General features: G+C 39.7%; 5 protein-coding genes and 4 non-coding genes across 9 annotated transcripts; 4 read left to right on the top strand and 5 right to left on the bottom strand.

Annotated features, from left to right (window-relative positions):
* Positions 1 to 258: 258 nt before the first annotated feature.
* LOC139108798 (uncharacterized) lies at positions 259 to 6,495 on the top strand. The gene is made up of 5 exons (XM_070667386.1): positions 259 to 384; positions 2,674 to 3,051; positions 3,473 to 3,907; positions 4,033 to 4,628; positions 4,752 to 6,495. The coding sequence occupies exons 1-5, from the start codon at positions 382 to 384 to the stop codon at positions 4,963 to 4,965; spliced, it is 1,626 nt and encodes a 541-aa protein (XP_070523487.1). The 5' UTR covers positions 259 to 381; the 3' UTR covers positions 4,966 to 6,495.
* A 117-nt stretch (positions 6,496 to 6,612) lies between these two features.
* On the top strand, positions 6,613 to 8,071 carry LOC139108770 (glycolipid transfer protein). The gene is made up of 5 exons (XM_070667309.1): positions 6,613 to 6,867; positions 6,980 to 7,035; positions 7,094 to 7,215; positions 7,311 to 7,461; positions 7,604 to 8,071. The coding sequence occupies exons 1-5, from the start codon at positions 6,726 to 6,728 to the stop codon at positions 7,784 to 7,786; spliced, it is 654 nt and encodes a 217-aa protein (XP_070523410.1). The 5' UTR covers positions 6,613 to 6,725; the 3' UTR covers positions 7,787 to 8,071.
* LOC139108771 (transmembrane protein 17B) lies at positions 8,072 to 8,913 on the bottom strand. The gene is made up of 4 exons (XM_070667310.1): positions 8,783 to 8,913; positions 8,579 to 8,682; positions 8,389 to 8,502; positions 8,072 to 8,314 (listed from the first exon to the last, which is right to left on the bottom strand). The coding sequence occupies exons 1-4, from the start codon at positions 8,874 to 8,876 to the stop codon at positions 8,072 to 8,074; spliced, it is 555 nt and encodes a 184-aa protein (XP_070523411.1). The 5' UTR covers positions 8,877 to 8,913.
* Positions 8,914 to 11,447: 2,534 nt separating this feature from the next.
* Emei (transmembrane protein 161-like emei) lies at positions 11,448 to 14,486 on the top strand. Its single transcript, XM_070667308.1, has 11 exons — positions 11,448 to 11,723; positions 11,871 to 11,974; positions 12,049 to 12,304; positions 12,446 to 12,525; positions 12,624 to 12,839; positions 13,049 to 13,165; positions 13,239 to 13,379; positions 13,464 to 13,638; positions 13,706 to 13,802; positions 13,878 to 14,038; positions 14,139 to 14,486. Exons 1-11 carry the CDS (start codon positions 11,721 to 11,723, stop codon positions 14,256 to 14,258), a joined length of 1,470 nt encoding a protein of 489 aa, XP_070523409.1. The 5' UTR covers positions 11,448 to 11,720; the 3' UTR covers positions 14,259 to 14,486.
* A 570-nt stretch (positions 14,487 to 15,056) lies between these two features.
* On the top strand, positions 15,057 to 16,163 carry LOC139109080 (uncharacterized). The gene is made up of 4 exons (XM_070667896.1): positions 15,057 to 15,062; positions 15,139 to 15,403; positions 15,604 to 15,863; positions 15,959 to 16,163. The coding sequence occupies exons 1-4, from the start codon at positions 15,057 to 15,059 to the stop codon at positions 16,091 to 16,093; spliced, it is 666 nt and encodes a 221-aa protein (XP_070523997.1). The 3' UTR covers positions 16,094 to 16,163.
* Positions 16,164 to 16,300: 137 nt separating this feature from the next.
* Trnat-agu (transfer RNA threonine (anticodon AGU)) lies at positions 16,301 to 16,374 on the bottom strand. Its single transcript has one exon. It is a non-coding gene; the product is annotated as a tRNA-Thr (tRNA).
* Positions 16,375 to 16,631: 257 nt separating this feature from the next.
* Positions 16,632 to 16,703, bottom strand: Trnad-guc (transfer RNA aspartic acid (anticodon GUC)). Its single transcript has one exon. It is a non-coding gene; the product is annotated as a tRNA-Asp (tRNA).
* A 306-nt stretch (positions 16,704 to 17,009) lies between these two features.
* Positions 17,010 to 17,091, bottom strand: Trnas-aga (transfer RNA serine (anticodon AGA)). The gene has a single exon. It is a non-coding gene; the product is annotated as a tRNA-Ser (tRNA).
* A 597-nt stretch (positions 17,092 to 17,688) lies between these two features.
* Trnaw-cca (transfer RNA tryptophan (anticodon CCA)) lies at positions 17,689 to 17,760 on the bottom strand. The gene has a single exon. It is a non-coding gene; the product is annotated as a tRNA-Trp (tRNA).
* Between the last annotated feature and the right edge of the window lie 220 nt (positions 17,761 to 17,980).

Genomic DNA, 17,980 nt, shown 5'->3' with positions numbered 1-17,980 from the left:
TTCGCTCGCGTGGCATTTTGCAGTCGCACGCGCGGCATGTGCACGTCGTGGTGACGCAGTGTGCCAACGACGGGGGTGGATGGATCAACGCGAGACTGGCCGAGGGAGAGAAAAAGAAAGAGAGAGAGAGAGAGAAAGCGAGAGAGGACGGAAGGTGGAGGATAGGAAAACGCGCGGGTGGCTGGCAGGGAGAAGCGTCTGCATGCGCCGCTGCGACGGCGCCGTATAGTACCGCAACCCGCCACTCGTCGCCGCCTCGGCGCCACAGTTACCATCTCCGCATGTCCGAAGCCGGCTGTGGACGGGCACGGCTCTGTCGACGGCTCTGTCGTCGTCGTCGTCGTCGTCATCGTTCGTCCACCTCGCCTTGCCGCCAGCAGAATGGTAAGTCGAGCGAGCAACGAACCCGGGGTATCGCGTTATGCGTTGTCGTGTTACCGAAAACGGCACCCTCGATGGGGAGAAGGCAGGCACTCCGGGGCTGCTCGCGCGGATCCGAAACATAGGACAATCTCGTTAGAAAAAAGAGAGAGAAAAATAAGAGGGACAAGGGAACCTTAGTTTCGAGAAAGAGAAAGAAAGATGCGCGCTCTCCTTTTTTTTCCGCGGAATACCACGCGAAATATCGAAGGGGGGTTGGGAGGTCCCCGCGTGGCTTTGACGGTAGGACGTGCTGCAGCTGCGACAACGTGTTGTCTGCTGCTCTCTGTCATCTGCCTTACTCACAACTGGTTAGCCGCGTGTAACGGAAATCGCCTCCGTGCACCCGGAGGAGAACTGGCGGCTGACAAAGTCAATACAGAGAAAGAGGGATAGAGAGGAGGACACGCGGAACGTGAAAGTGCAGCATCCGCCCCGACGCTTAACGCAACGTGCTTTTTAATGACGGGAAGAACCCGGGGATCCTCGCCGAGGTTCGCGTAATAGTGCGTGGTTTAGTCTCACGCTTACGAAATTTACCGCGTGATCGCAGCACGTGACGGGAAGCTCCTCTAGCGTGGCAATATTTGTAAAAACATTTTTTATTTAAACGATCTTTTTATGGCTTAATTTATTTTGTAATTAATTGATTGATTTATTTCTTAATTTTGTTACTTATCTTGTAATATATTGTTTTAATTTGTTTGTGCCATATCGTAACCACCTACTGCAATGGAAATATAAACTTCCAGCGCATTGCGTAACACTTTAAAAAGTTAATTTCGCATCGATATTAGTCCACTTAGCCGCTATAATTCTGCCGCATTCGGTCTAAAAGCCGATCGAAACGTCAGGGAGGAAACGAGTCTCGGTTGTAACGTTTCCAGCAGTATACAGATTAACTTTAATAACGGTTTAACTTCTTTTCTAATTCCTTAGCGCTAGATTAAGTTAAATGGTAAGTCGTGCGAAGATTAAAGTCAGTCCGCGGCGCAAAAGTCCTTCCAAATTGTTGCAAAGTTGTTACAAAACTGCAAGAGTTGTCGGAACATGATTTTCACATTTACCTCACGCTATTCATTAGAGATAAAATTTTTTAACGCATACGCTTGAAAGTTCTAACTTCAACGAGCAGCGCAAAAAGTAATTTCCTCGCACGTTTACGCGCGCAGCTTTCCATTTGTTTAATTTCGCAGCTTGGCAAAATTCCCCTCGCGATTAAAAAATTTAATATCATCCTTCTCTTTAACACTTTCTCCAAATGTCGCAAAAGTTGTCTGGGAAAAAGTGGCAGCCTTCCAAAAGCACTCCGTAATTGACTTTGCTACACCTCGCGAATTCGCACGAGGGGGTGGGTCCGTGGCAATTAAAACCAGGAAATGAAACCCCGGGCCGCGTCTCGGCAATTGGAGCATTTGCGGAGTGTCCGCACCGTGAATTGGCGCGTATCGATCTGTTTTTCTTTATGTGGCAGATTAAGCTGGCCGCTTTCGAAAGAGTCTCCTCGACCGCGACGCGAAACTAACAATAAGTGGCACAGCTTTACCGCTCCCTGAATTATTGAGCCGGGAAACTTTCGAGCTTTCTTACGAAACAAGCTGATTTACAGTTTTCTTTTGCACGCTTGAAGTTGTTTTCCATTCTGAACGTGGCAAAAAAAAAAAAGTATATTTTTAGAAGGTATACATCAGGAATTAACATCAAGAGAGCTTCGAATAATTATGATTCTTTTTCTCCGTCTTTCTTTTTCTTTTTTGTAATTTTGTAAAACTGCAGCGTTAATTAAAAATGATATTAGAATTAACGAAGCATAATTAGTAACTGAAACGCAATGTTGCGCGCGATTTCTTTTCATGCTCCAGTAGGATTCAGTAATAGAATCCTTATCCTACGCAGGAGCTTTTTTTAATGGTAAATCTTAATAATAAGTCTTTGTGTCCGTATCATGAATGTCGACTGCAGTCGATGAAACCCACGATGCCTCTAAAGTGTATTTATCCCTTGCGTCCAGTTGTATCCCTCGGGAAATCTAATCGGATTACGGCCCGAGCCTTATTTCATTCCACGTCGATAATCAATGATAGTAGATTTTGCAAATCACCCAGGACGTTTCTAAAAAATTATTTCTCGCAAGAAAACTCATGTATATTTTAGAGACACTCAGGTGGACTGTCTTAAAAAATTAACTTTATCTCAAAATTTTTAATTTAACTCAATTTAATTTCAGATTCTATTCTTTTTTTTTTTTTTTAGGTGCTCGCGAACGTGACACTGGCGGATAATCATCATCGCCACCGTAGTTTCACAGCGAACGGCAATCCGGAAGGTATCACGATACGCAATTTGACGGACGGCGAGACCTTGACTTACAGTCTGGCCCTGATAAAGGGCCACGCGCCGACGTTATGCAGCTACATCACCGTCCGCAGTTACAAGAATGTGACCTCGGAGTGGCCGATTGTCGCCGGACAGTTTCGCGTTCTCGTGGATCTGGCACGTGGTCCGAACAAAGTGGAGCTGGAGACGGGCGGGCACAAAAGAAGACTGGTCCTCATATACGAGCCAAGAACCACCAGGCTGCGGGTGACACCGGTCTACGTCATCTGCTCGGGTCACGATGGCTATTTCCAGGTAGCGATAAGAGCGAATCGTTCTTTTCAAATCCTTTTCATAAAGTAAAACAGTGAAATTGATAAGAATTATTGTTACTTTTCGCTTGAACTCACAAATTGTTAAATGTCTCAATAATTGCATTTCAGTCGATTTCAAGAGCCTCTATAAGTACTCAAGAAATGTCGTTTCGATTAGCCGAAACTGATACTTATGGATAAGTGACTATGACTCATAATTCAGCTACTTGAAACATAGCGTGCATTTCTTCAATTATCGATCGCCGTTCTGTTGCATGAACAGTCACGGCGTCGTGCTGGCTCCTACGTTACTACCAGTGTGATAATCTGATCGTTCTCTTCTGATAGTTCAATCTCGCGAAACGATCTCGCGACCTGTTCGCATCAACAATCGTGGATTACAATCTGATCTGCATTTTCAGGGTCCGCGGAATGAAGATCGATCGCCTGAGAGCGCGGCAACAAGAATAGGGCTCGGTGCCAGATTATTGCAGACCCTGACGGCCGAAAAGCTCCAAGAGGCCGGCTACGGCAGGAAGACCTTCCAGCTGGAGAGAGATCTGGATGGCCCAGAGTGCCTAGTGATGCACAGTATGCTTCATGTGGACCGGGCACGAGCGATGAAGCAGAGAGAACTGTGGGAGCTGATCGCGCGCGAGCTGATGACCGGACCATTGGCGTCCAAAGATCGAAAGTACCTGGCGTTTCTATCATGCACGAGATATCGTGGCGCGCCCAGCCCTCGCACGCACGAAGACACCCTGGCGAGAACGCAAGGCCATGCGGCTCTCGGTGGAGGTGGTCTGGCTCTCTTTGGTTCGGCGTGTCTTCACACCTGGCCTACATGTATGGCTCAGGTTGGTTAACGTTGATTACGACATATTGAGAAGACTATTTGTTGTAAGATTTTTGCAAAATTATTTTCTTTATATGAGATTTTAATCAAAGAGAGCGTTTTAAAAATGTTTTTTATATTTATTAGGTACTACCGAAATTCTTAGACACCACTGTCATCGACACCGAGCAACTCATGGACGACAGCAATTATCGCGGCACTCACGGTGGCTGTTTGGCGACCACACTTGGTTCCGTTCTGCACGAGCTTGGGCATACCTTTGATCTCGGCCACACGCGGGAGGGAATAATGGGCCGAGGATTCGATTACGTTGACAGAGTCTTCGTGGGCGCGGCCGGTATCGACTTCAATCGCAATCCTATTAGAAGAGATCCCCAGCACACGACTATCGCTCTTAGTCGACCGCTCAGCGTCACGGTAACCGTGCAAGAATCTATAATTTCGAGTCCGCGGAGAGGTAGATTGCTCTCAGAAACGTCCAGGTCGACGCCATCGTCCACCTCGAGGCAGATACGCGGAAGACTCTCGGCGCCAGCTAGTCCCGAACTTAACAGATCTCTTTCCAAGAGCCTGATCGCCTCGCAGCCTCCCTCGCAGCCCGACAGGACATTCTGGGGCTCATCATGCGCAGCGCTGCTCGCGTATCATCGCTGGTTTAATAACGAAATGGACAATTTTTCTCATAGGAATCACCATCACGAGATTGAATACGACGGGAAAAGGTGAATTTACTTTCAGCGATCAATCTTCCAGTAATATTAATAATTAATATTAATAATATAATGACATAAAGAAGTTTCAGCGTGATTATATTCATATTTAACAGTTGTAATTTTCTCTATCAGGAATGTGGTGAGATCGCGATACGGAATACGAGTGATAGAGCTCAGGGAGACGTCAGGAGGGATGGTCGTGGGTTATCGCCAATTTCCTGGCTTACGTCCACCTTTGGAGGCTTTAGTTCCGTCACCTTCGCCCCATTGCCTCGCCACTCTTACCCTCGTTGCCGAAGACTCCACCGGGAACGTGCTCAAACATCCTCTTCCTACTGCCTTTTAAAGGTCAGCAGACACAGCGATGCAGAATTTTATTTTCTAGTCCAGCGAAAATCGTTACAGCTCGTAAGCAATATCAGCTTAGTATACATATTGTAAATTATTCAGAGACGTAACTTTCGTTTGTTCCACGTTACAAGCTTATTGACAATTTTAATTGAATCTGTACAGAAATAATGTTTCTATTTATATCTCTTGCGCGCTAGCTATATTTGTTAATAAATCCGCATAGATAAGGTGAGATATTTTTAGACGTATATATATATTTATATATACCACAAGAAACGCAATAAGCAAATGAAAAAATTTGAGAAGATAATACTCGTAAGCGTATTTGTGATTTAATTTTTATTATGAGTTAATACTTTTAATTTTACGTAAAAAAAAAAGATATATATATTATATATAATTAATCGTCCACACATTTCACGGGGATATTGCAGTTTTTTGTATTGTTAAAATATACTGCCATTATATATACCCCACTTCTGAAAATGCAAATACGATTTTGTCTAGAACGAAGGAGTGACGTAATTTGTACGTAAAAAAAATTGAAAAACTTAAACTTGTCTCGGTTTATCGCCGAATATATTGCTGTAAGGTCCATCAGTAAAGCGGTGAGACCTTAAGACACATTCACGTTGTAGCTTATACTTTCAAATACAATTTGTACAGCTGAAAATCAAATAGAAGCTTGCATCCATCACACGTGTAATTGATACGTAGATATGGATTTTATATAATAGTGTACGGGGACGCAGTCGAGCGATGGAACATTTGATAATACACGTTGCTCGTGTACTAACTCTTTCCACGTGGCTAAACGCGCGGGAGGAGGACAACTTTGTAACAATTTTTATTTTGTAACGACAGCCTCTAGTGCGAGCTACCGCCTCTGTATATTAATTAATTGTAGTAACGGTTAATTAATAATGTACGTAACGTGCACAAACGCGTTGACGCGTATTACACGAGCAGAAAATGTGTGCATGTAAGACGTCGGTAACGCTCGTGTACAATTATACGTTGTGGAAAATCTCGTGTAGAACGATCTCGCGACATGCAGCTAGACACACTCGCGTAAGTTGGAATTTTTCGAAGAACAATTGACATGAATTCCGAACTTGTTAGAACACCTATGTGAATCGTTGACCCGTTTGAGTGCCGCGCGGCGCAATTTTCTCGTTAACGTAAGTACGTAATTAAGCTTCGATCGAGAAGCTTTTTCTTCTCGCTTATAAAAAATACACGACGAAATTGCACGAGTTAATTATACTTCCACTTATTGTCCGTGGTACTTTTTATAGCGCAAAAGCAACCGCATTTCTGTTTCTTTCCGCGGATTTTTACAATCACCATCGGCGCTCAAACGGTTGAACGTTATATATTATTATCGTATTATATCCTGAACTATTTTATTAAGTTAGGCTAGAAAACCAAAAAAGAAGTTTATCGAGACAATATTGTATCACCAATTTCTGGCAGGAATAACCCATGTATGAAATTAAGAAATAAAAAATTAGTTAGAAAACCATGAACATATTTTTCAATTTTATTTTGCCAATCATTACGTTGAAACTTAACCTCAACGTTTCGTCGGCGTCGCCGACTCGGCGACGGTGGCGTCGCGTTTTGAGATTTTAAGGTACTGATACTACTAATACCGGCGACCAAATAAAAAGCTACATGCAAAACTGATTGTGAGAATAATAATGTAGCGACATTATATCAAAGTGAGTCGAACGCGTGTACGCTGAATGAAACATGTCTTCCGAGTCGCCCGTAAGAGAGAACGTTTCCGCAACGGCGGAATCCGATGGCGGTGTGCAGTTTCCCGAAATTATTGACGGCAAGATCGACACCGAGCGGTTTCTGCGGGCGGCCCGCGACGTCGTGCGAATTGTCGGTTCGTAGCCTTATCAACGCTTTTAATTTCAATTCACCCGGCGATGAGCATACCGTCGAAAAATAAATCCGGGTCTGACATGACGTGCGACTGAGCCGAATCTGTGTTTCAGATAAATTCGGCAAGTTGTTCGCGCCAGTGCGCTACGACATGCAGGGCAACATCGACGTAAGTTGAATAGCGACTTCTGTGAAGACGGTTCTGATTCAGGTTGTTTAAATTACAGAAGCTGACGGCACGGTACTCGACGGACAAAGTCGCGAACTCGACTCTGCAAGACATGGTCTTGCTCGAGAAATCTACGGAGAAAGACCTCGTCGCGGTCGACGCTTTAATGTGGCTAAGAAGGTATTAGATGCGTATTTTAGAAACATTTTATGTCTGACGTATGGCTAACCTTTCGAATTAATTTTTTTTTCTTTAATGATTTATTCATCTTTCAGAGCCCTACATCTAATTCTACTGTTTTTCGATAAAATCATAGAAAGCCACAAAGCTGGAGATGCAACACAGGACTTAGTTGCTTTCCTGAGAGAATCATACAAAGAAACTTTAGAACCATATCATGGCTGGATGGCTCAACAATTGTTTAACGTAATTATATATAAAATATTATTGCATTCTCACTTGCGAGATGTGTACGCGCCCGGCAATATATATAATTGCCTGTTTATACTTACGTTCACAATTTATTCGTAAATTACAATGTAATTGCATTTAAACTTTTTATTTGCAGCTTTTATCGCGCATGACACCTTCTCGCTCTCAGCTCTTGCTTTCGTTAGCAGATGGAAAGACAGGGAAGGAAGAAATTACTTTAAGGAACATGGAGATGTCGTTAATAAACCTAAGGAAAAATGTTATAGCTTTAAAAGAATTTTATAATGAACATAACTTAGAAGTTGATATTGTAGTTTAACATAAACTACATTAAGGTATAATACTACAGCTTCCTTGTAGCAAAAATATTGCTTAAAAGAGATTTGTAAGGTTTGTATCTGAAGAGCATACAACGAAGCTGTACATACGTTTATTATGCATAGAGTTTTCTATGTATTACTTACTTTACTATGGATTTTAAGTACAAAAATGTGATCTTATATTATTTGAACGTAACATATCACTCGCGTTTGTTACATCGTCTTTTAAGGTGTTGCTGCAATAATATTGTCAAATCTCGAAAGTAATAAATTATACACGTTAATTATTGTCTGCTATCGTCAATTTCATATAATTGCGCGATGTAAAACATTTTAGCGTGATGGTCTGCCGATCTCTTTAAAGCTACAGTAGACGTCACAATTTCTGTAACGAGAAGAAGCGCCAGAACGCCGTTGCCGATCGTCTCGCTGAAGTGGGGACGAGTTTTATTGTCAAAAAGAAGGAACATCTCTAAAGGAAAGTGTATGAGAGTGGATATTAGCCAGAAGCTTGCCAATTCCGGAATCTGCGCAAAGATGAAGAGAGTGCCTTCAGTTCAGATATTCGCCTGTTCATCTTACATTGCCAAAAGTAAATTACCTTCTCCGCCAAGTTTCCTAGGTATCCTAAGTATAGCCTTACACCTTCTAACATTGATATAACAATAAATACTGCAACAGTTGTGAACTTGTATACTTCTGTCAAGTAATAGTACTGTAAAATAAGAATTATCGCATTGTTTTCTATTCTGTCTTAGGGTGTCTTAAATACTGCACTTTGATATATTTACTTTCGCGTCTAAGTTGACGAGTATCACAAAGAACCACAGAGGGTACACCCACACGTTAAAATACAGTGCCATTTGAAGCGGCAAGCTGGACTGTATCTGATTTCCTGCAGAAAATGATCAAGCTGCGAGTGATAAGTTATGCCCTTGTTTTGGCTATTGACTATAGCAAAATTTAAATAAGCTATGAACGTGCAGAACCCGTACCTATGTCATAAAATTCCTTCTTTCGATTGTAATGCGACAGGCCGGGAAATATACGATCCGACGCGGTAATGACCGACGTCTTCCACATCCACATGGTTTTATAGCACAAAATTCTCACATTTGGAAGCACGGAGCGAGATTCGAGTTTGGAAATTGTTTGGAGTTTGCGTTCTGGTCATTTACCTTGGCTGGTCGCGTTGGAAACGTGCGCCAAAACGTTTCATAGGGGACGTTGAACACAGCTGTTCCCTGCTGGCTTATCAGCCTCGTCGGGATCGATAACTGATGAACGAGCGCGTAGTTTGTTCGCCATGGAATATCTACGTTTGAGGACAATCGTGCTAAAAATCTATTGTATTACGCCAGCTTCTTATTAGAAGGCGGTGATTCATGCACAATATGACGCACTTTTCCGTCATTCTTTACTGTCATTAGCAAACGGATTAATTGGTGAGAAAAATGTGCAATTAAATAAGAAAAAAAAAACTCGTTACTTATTTTATCTAGAAAAAACAGATATATATATATATAATTTTTTTTTTAATACCACGGCTATTCGTGGCCTTTAAAATGTAACATATAGAATAATAATAATTAACGAAACTTTAATTAATTTCTCATTAACGTTTCAAATATAAAAATTAACAAGGGATCGAAAATACTTGTTCAACGTTACTTGAATCTTCAAATAATCTCTTAATTTCTATATAATCATTTTGCGTTTCTAATTGTTTTCGCTGATAGAAAATTTTTAATTGCAGACACCACGTTTTGGATCACAGGACAACCCGTCGGCGCAAGGACACAGGATGTAGTGGACATCATTAACTGTTTTCTCCGAATCGTCTGGATATGTCAACTTGGTTGTGATAGTGTCAGCGTTTACTCGACATTGCTCACCTTTCTGTTGGAATGGCATACAAGTCGGTACCGCGTACCTTGAGGGCCCTAAAAGGACACCAGTTAACAATCAATGTCGTCACCAGCAGCTCGAAGTAGTTTTTTAATTCAAAAGAATATATATTTTTGTATTTTATTCGCTGTTATATATTAATTATTTTTTTAATTAATTAAAGTGAAAAGGCAAACCTAGCAGGCAGCAGCTTTTCTCACAGTCCGAATTGGTTGAACATTCCTTCGCGGACACAGTGATGCTCGAAAGAACCACGACTGAGATGACTAGTAAGAGTGTACCCGACATAATTGACATTCAGGCTTGCTGATAAACGCTAAAAATGAGGAAATCGAAACTGTTGAAATAGTTTTGCAAGTTAAACCACGACGCACTTCTGTCTAATTTTCAGGTATTTTAGCAGAACTATTCTTCCCGCTTATGTATGTACTTAAACAGCTTAAGCCGCACATCGGTCTTTATCTAGATTTATCTAAAAAACTACGTATTAACTCAACAGCGATATAAAAATGTAATTTTTTTTAGGTCTGGACGAGAATACTTCTCGCAAGATTTTTGCGAAGACCGGCCGTGAATTCCCGATCGCGTCATCACGCGTAAAAAGACACGCCGCCTACGAGCGCGTAGGCTTTTTCTCGACAACAATGGACGTGACATGTGGTACGAACCTGTCGAAACGAACCGCGGTCCACTACCTGTCGCAGAGCACCGAGCACCACTCGACGTGTGATCGCGCGAGCTGATGAACGCATCGTTTTATACCGCCAGGTCTCTCCGCGCGCTGCATAAAAGGATGCGTTTCCGACAATCGCCGAATGAAACAGCGATTTTTTAACCGATGGCAGAGCGACTGGAAGACTGGCCATTGTTGAAAAATTAATAATGACATTTTTAATTTAATTTGCGATAGATTTTCCGAAATAATTACTAATCGTTCGATCACTGATCGAAGCAATCAACATATTTCCAAGCGGATTTTACCTATGTACACTGAAAGGGAGATATGGCATTTTCTGCGACGACAGCGGCTAACGTACGTAACTCGAGGCAGCAGAGACAGGGGATGAGAGAACGAGGAGAAATAAGTCATCGGCAATCCGGCCGGCGCGGTATATACATGCGGTACTACATATCTGCCTTTCAGCGTACATTTTTATGTATATGTCGATGTGTGTGAGTCATATTTTAACGCAAATATGCTTGACAGTGAACAGTATTAAATTAGATTTATCTGTAATCTGCTGGGAAACATTGGAGATTCACACGCTAATGACGATTTTCGTTACGCAATCAAGAAGTCCAGGATGCAAATAGTTCGCTAATGCGAGGTAAACGATTTCTGGGAAATTAAAAAAATTCTGCGCACATTTTCTCTTTAAAGCGGCTTGTCTAGACATGATTGTAAATCTTTATTTTTTTTTTAATATCGATTACTCAGTTGCATGTGGTACTTGCAGCGTATTTGATTTTATTTAAATTAATAAAATATTTATTGCGAAAAAACGATAACAATTAGATCTCTACAGATTTCCTTATTAAAATAAGATACAAGAAAAGTATATCTAACAATTATTTATTAATTACCACAATTTAGTATTGAATTTTTATTATTATGTACGAATTTTATTAAACATATTCATATTGTAATTGATTTTTGAACATCGGCGCACGGTTATATCGCATTCGTCGCGATGGCACCAGTTAGATGTCGACACAGAATCATCACGGCGCCGCTTTCTGCTGCAGCGCGGCTGCAGCCGATGACGATACCTGGAAATAACCTCGTGTCGCTCTGTGCGAAGCGGTCCCGCGCGCTCGACGACGTATTATGCAGTCGCCAGGTTACAACTATTTATAAAACCAGCTCGCGACTGGCGTGTGCCCTTTAAGATGATAGAGCAACATCCGTGGCAACTCGGACTCACGCCTTTCTGCCTTTCCGGGAGTCATTGAAATTTTTGGGGAACGTCTGATGGATTGGTCTTGCTCGTGAAACTTTTAAGCCGCGGACACGTCACACCAAGCATGGTAAGTGGACAACGAAAGCATTTCTTCAAAATTACAGTTATATTTTATTTTAAAATAATCTTATTAATTAATTAATTTTTTTTTCTTTACGTATCTTTTGGTATTTTGTTTGTGGCTGCATCTTATTTCTAACAATATTTCTTTCAGGCTCTTCTAGGAGCACAGTTAGTCATTACTCTGGTAATGGTCAGTGTTATTCAAAAACTGAGTCCTCACTTCTCTTTTGCAAGATGGATTTTGTGTTCCACAGGGTATACATTTGTATATTATAATTATAGAAAATAGGTAACAGTAAATTGACAAGATTTCTGTTTCTTTGCCACAGATTGACGCGATATCTGTATCCTACAGATCAACAGCTTAGGACCTTGGCTGGTGTGCCGAAAGAAAAGCCAAAGAGAGGAAAGCACAGTGAGAATGGCAAAGTAGGAGATGTGTTTCATGTTCCCAGAAATTTGGACATTAAGCTTGAAAGTGCAAAAATAACCACTCTTGATGTAGTGCATTTAAAATATTATACTGAATACCAGTGGCTGTTGGACTTCTCAATGTATGCTATCATTGTTTATATATTAACTGAGGTTAGTATAATTTTAATTTGATACTGCTCTTGATTTATATATATATATAAATATAAAATGCCTATCTCTACAGCACTTAAATTAATATTTGTATTTTATATGACTGATCACATTATCTAAAATCTATTCTTTTATTAACAGGCATACAATTACTTGTATCCAATCAAAGATGAGATTAATCTCAGTATATTATGGTGTGTGGTGGTTTTGGGCTTTGCATTGTATCCTTTGAACTAAAAGATTTATTTAAAAAAAAATCTGTAAAGCTTTTCTAAGGGTAAATTAAAAATTTCGGTAATTTTCCTTACATAAATTATAGTAAAGTACTACTTTCTCTTTGGGTACAATATTTTAAAGGGGAGGAAAGTGTTGGTGAAAGATCTACATGCATCGTTACGGGATTTGCCTATCTTCTTATTGCTATGATGGTACTCATAGTCGATGAAAATAAATTGGAAATTGGATTAGAAAAAGCGTATACAAGTTTTAATCATAGTGCTTCTCGTTTTTTAGACACTCAAGGACTTTCTTCCACGTAAGTCTCATTTATATTCGTCTTACGTTTAAATTTAATATTCTTTATTAGAAATAATTTTTTTTTTTATTATTTTATTAATTTTAATAACTTTATTAAATTAATATTAAAGACTTAAAAATTAAAAATAATAATTATTTTTTATTGCGAATTATTTGTTATTTTGTAATGTTAATTGAAATTATTATTAATACGTGTTTTTAATATAGGGGACCAGCTTCAAAAATTGTCTTAAAGTTCTTTCTGGCTATATGGTGCGGTTTATTGGGTTCTCTGTTCACTTTTCCGGGATTGAGAGTGTCAAAAATGCACTGGGATACATTAAGGTATGATAAACGCCGTTAATTTAGTTTAATTAGATTGAAATGAATAATGCTGATTAATATATGATCATTGCAGGTATTACAAAAGCCATAAATTGTTGTTGCTGATAGCGAATATTAGTTACGCATCACCTCTTCTGTTAGTGAGCCTATGGATTACACCTATAAGCAGAGATTATTTAACTGTTCGGATATTTAGTGGCATGAACGGTCCATTGTAAGTTAAGATTTTAGAACACGACAAATCAGTCACTCGTAGTCACTGGACTAGATTAATTTTTAACACAAGTTTCTATTTCAGAATGACAGTAGCAAGGTTTGAAAGTTTGAGGTTGATTATTATTGTTGTTGCCGGTCTATTAAAAATTGTTCTCATGCCGATTTATCTGCAATCTTACTTAAATCTCGCTACTCAAAGATTAGAGATTCAAAAAAAAGAAGCTGGCAGAATAACCAACGTTGATTTGCAAAAAAAGGTCTATATCATAATTAAAATTTTTTTTCCGCGATATATACTTAATAAAATTAATGTATATGTTACAGATTGCAGCTGTATATTATTACTTATGCGTAGTGGCGCTACAATTCGTTGTTCCCATAATTATATGTTTATTTTTTACATTTTTGTACAAAACACTAGGTACGAAAAATGTTTTTATAAATTATATATAATTTGCTTTTAATGAGGCATACATATAATTACTTATTGCATTAGGTGGTTTTACTTGGGAAGGCATCTTAATGGGAACCATGGAGGAAGAATGTCCAGCGGACGAGTTACCGAAGTCATTACCCGCAATTACTACTGATAACATTGATAAGACTGTTATACATACTGCTGAAGAAGTTCAACTTGCGTTAGGCTCGTTAAAACAGGTAATATTTTTTTTTTATGAAAAAAAAAGCTTTTGGATTATTAAACTTTGTTACAATTTTTAGAACTTTAAATAATAGTATAATAAATTATTTGTTATAGATATTTACCACAGATGTGTACAGAGGCGTCTTGGGCCTGGCGACGTGGTGGAGTTGCTTCGCGTTATTCGCGACCAGTGCCATGGGCATGTTTTATCAATCGTATTTCTCGAATATGTGAGATCTCTAAAAAAAATCCAAGTGTCACATCGCACAAATCTTTATTAGCTCATAAATCGGTTATCCATTATTACGGCAATGTCTATTGAAATACATATTTTCAGATTATCTATTTTAACGCCAGTCGCCAAATAATTAAGATAACGGCTAACAATAAGATTTTGTAATTGCGTATGGCAATAAATGATATCACAAGTGTATTTGTAAATAAAAGTACTTTGAGACTTAAGTCAAAAGGGTGATTATTATTTAATTATTTTCATTGATAAATTACTAAAAAGTTTTAGCTCCACAGTGCAAAACTGCTGTCGATTAGACACTTGAGATTCCATCGCTCACCTCATCGCAATTAATACTCAACGTGCGCTCGTGCAATCGTATTTCGAAAGTGACTTTCTCCGTTATCTACGATCTTAATTTCTTGTACTCGTGATCACAATTATAAAAATTCTTACGTTGCTTTAAAATAAAAATTGGAGGACGATTCCTAGTTACGCAAATCTTTTATTCTTATTCCGCAGTCTTTTCGTCCGTCATACTTTAACGACGCCGTTACATCGTTCGATTACAATTCACGGATAGTTTGATATTTTATGTCCCGGAGAAAGTACTCTGAACTCGAAACGGATACCGATCGGATGTTAATCGGATGCGAATCACGTCGCACAACAACCGTTTCCGTGATATAAAGCTCTTCACGAGACTTGATCGCGCTATAACGTCGTCGTGATTTCTGCTGGCGATCACAACGTACATACCTCTATCATACGTCGTAAAGTACCTCGTGTAATTTCTCACGATGCTGGTGAGTGAACGGTGAACAAGCTCGAGTGCCAAGTTTTATTAATATTTTATTATTAATTTTAATTGTAATCGTGCAGAAATATGTAATCATCCTTGGCGTTTGTTGCTTGGTCGCGGCGGAGCCGCCGATTCAAGCCGGCGTGAAGCCGACGAATGTGATAGGCAGCTCGGAGCAGCACACTTCCTTCAGCTTCGTTCGACCAGGATTAACGCAGACGTCGTTTGCGTTCGCCGGCCCAAGCTCTCATCAATCATTTGCCGCCAGCATCGGTAATGCTCAGCTGGCCCAAAGGGTCCAGCCGAGCATCGCTCATGCTCTCGCCCAGAGGAATCCTGGCCCAGGTACGCGAGGACCGTTTCCACCAATGCAAATTAATCTCAATCTTTTATTAGCAATTAAAACGACAACCTTGGACTAACTCTTGTTATAGTTTTATTATTCTAAATCTTAGAATCGAAAGAGATGAAAAGTAAGTTAAACTGAGATTGAAGTTAATCTGTACTGGTGGAGATGGCCCTGAGAACTTTCAGTCTTTGCGTAGGATATTACGCGTTTGGTCCAGCTACCAGCGGAATCCTTCCGAATCCAGGCCTCGCGCTCGGTCCTTTGGCTTATCAGGCGCAAGCCGTGGACCCCGCGTATCAACTACAGCAGCCGCAGCAGCCGTATCTGCAAGCGTATCAGCCAGGCGCGATCTCCCAGCCGGGCGCGATCTCTCAGCAGCAGTTGGCGCAGCTCCTTTCTTTTCGTCTGGCACAATTAGCTCAACAGGGACAGCTGCAAGCATTTCCATCAGATCAGGTGATTAAAAATTTTCTTTGTGTCTATATTTGCCAATGACGTTGGCATATCGTTTTGTTTAGTATTAATTTTTTGTTAATAGTAATTGTACACAGGTGCCCGAGGAGCAGACTGAATTGCAGGGAGATCGGCAAGTGGACCATTCGTCGAAACTGGGAGTCGCTTATTCATCCGCCCCGTCGGTCGCGCATGTAAAAGTCTCCGGAAACGGATACAAGTTCGACTTCTGAATATTATAATGTAAAACTAATGTTTATTCGTGTTCAAAGCGCACTTAATGCAAGATATGTAAGCGCTTATTTATTTATTGCGAGAGATATGGTAATTGTAAATTTTTAATAAATACTGTGACTTTATCGAGACTGCACTGTTTGTATAATTGCTCATACGAAAGTATAAGGTGTTGTTAGCTCGGAATGCTAAAAATTAATCACACAAGGCCCCGGGGGGATTCGAACCCCCGATCTCCTGTTTACTAGACAGGCGCTTTAACCAACTAAGCCACGGCGCCTACGGGTTTTCAGTCACTCTATTAATTCTATAAGAAATTCATCATTAAACTAAAACCTTGCTAATAATTTTTCTATCATATTGTATCGTTAACAATAACGTGCTTCAAGCAACACAATACCTCAATTATATTTTTTTAAATTAAATTATAAGACTGAGATAATCTGAACTTGAAAAATAGTTATAGTGGTTAGTTCTCCACTGTTTTTTCCGTTTACTCGTGTTTCACGTCATTAAGGATGACGAAAAAAAAGAAATCTCCCCGACGGGGAATCGAACCCCGGTCTCCCGCGTGACAGGCGGGGATACTAACCACTATACTATCGAGGAATTTTTTAATTCCAACATGAAATACACAATATGTATAGCTCACACAATAAAGATCTATCTAATGATTATAAATATACTTTTCTTAATTCATATACATTAATAATTAAAACGTTTAAAGAATAATTTTTAACATTTAAATCACAGTAGTTATCGCTGTCACAATCGGTAATTAAATTATTATACTAATAGCACGAGGTATAGTTTAAAAAAATATATATATTAATTTCATTGTAATTCTATTGATTTCTAAATTAAAATAAAAATTAACAAAGTCAGCGGTAAAAATTATTTTGCTACCACGTAAGCCGCAGTCGGTAGGACTCGAACCTACGCTCCCAGAGGGAATCTGATTTCTAGTCAGACGCCTTAACCACTCGGCCACGACTGCTATGCAGGTGTACTTGCTCGATATCAACCACCTTGCACAAAATTTTAGCACGCGTGCTAATTACTTATTTAATTATTTTATAGCGATTATTATTGTATGTATCTTATATATATATTCAGAAATATTGCATTGCTAATAATATCTCTCTAAACCTACTTATAATAAGACTTCTGAGCGTTTCCATTTCTAGTTAATTATAGAGAAGAATATTCAGTTACATAAAAACCTGCTAATAAAAACCAAGTGCTCTAAACCCCAAATGGGCATTGAATGACGCTAACCCGAGACGATGTTTAAACTTAAAAATTGGTTAAAACTTTCTTTCATTTTTTTTTAAATAAATATCCTCAACATGTATAAGTATATATTTTTTCTGTTTGCATATTGATTTAAAAAATGCTTTAAAATTGATACATTAAGTTCCTAACAACGAGTAAAAAAATATATACTTTTGTTGTAAAGAAAAATGATTAAAGAGAATAAATTTATGGTAAACATAATGGGCGTATGGTGTCATCGAACGGCGCCGTTGCAGCGATCGGTGACAGAAGTATAAAAAGTAATTCACCCACAAATTGTTGGCAAAAATTAAAACGTTGACCCCGACGTGATTTGAACACGCAACCTTCTGATCTGGAGTCAGACGCGCTACCGTTGCGCCACGGAGTCTTTGTGCTAAATCGTTCCCGAGTAAGAAACACATTCGTATCTCGATAGATCAAACGCACGGATGATTTCTCATGCGTATCGCATGACATCATAATGTCACACACGAGAATTTTCCATCATCGGACGGCGATAAACGCGGCTGCAATCTTCCGCGTCAAAATGAAAAATACAGACTGTCAGCTTTATTGCTTTCACATGTCGAGGACTTTTCATTGGAAAC

This window comes from Cardiocondyla obscurior, linkage group LG16 (genome assembly GCF_019399895.1).
Source record: "Cardiocondyla obscurior isolate alpha-2009 linkage group LG16, Cobs3.1, whole genome shotgun sequence".
Lineage (NCBI taxonomy): Eukaryota > Metazoa > Arthropoda > Insecta > Hymenoptera > Formicidae > Cardiocondyla > Cardiocondyla obscurior.
Note: the sequence above shows the minus strand (reverse complement) of the source record. Positions and strands in the feature narration are given on the sequence as shown.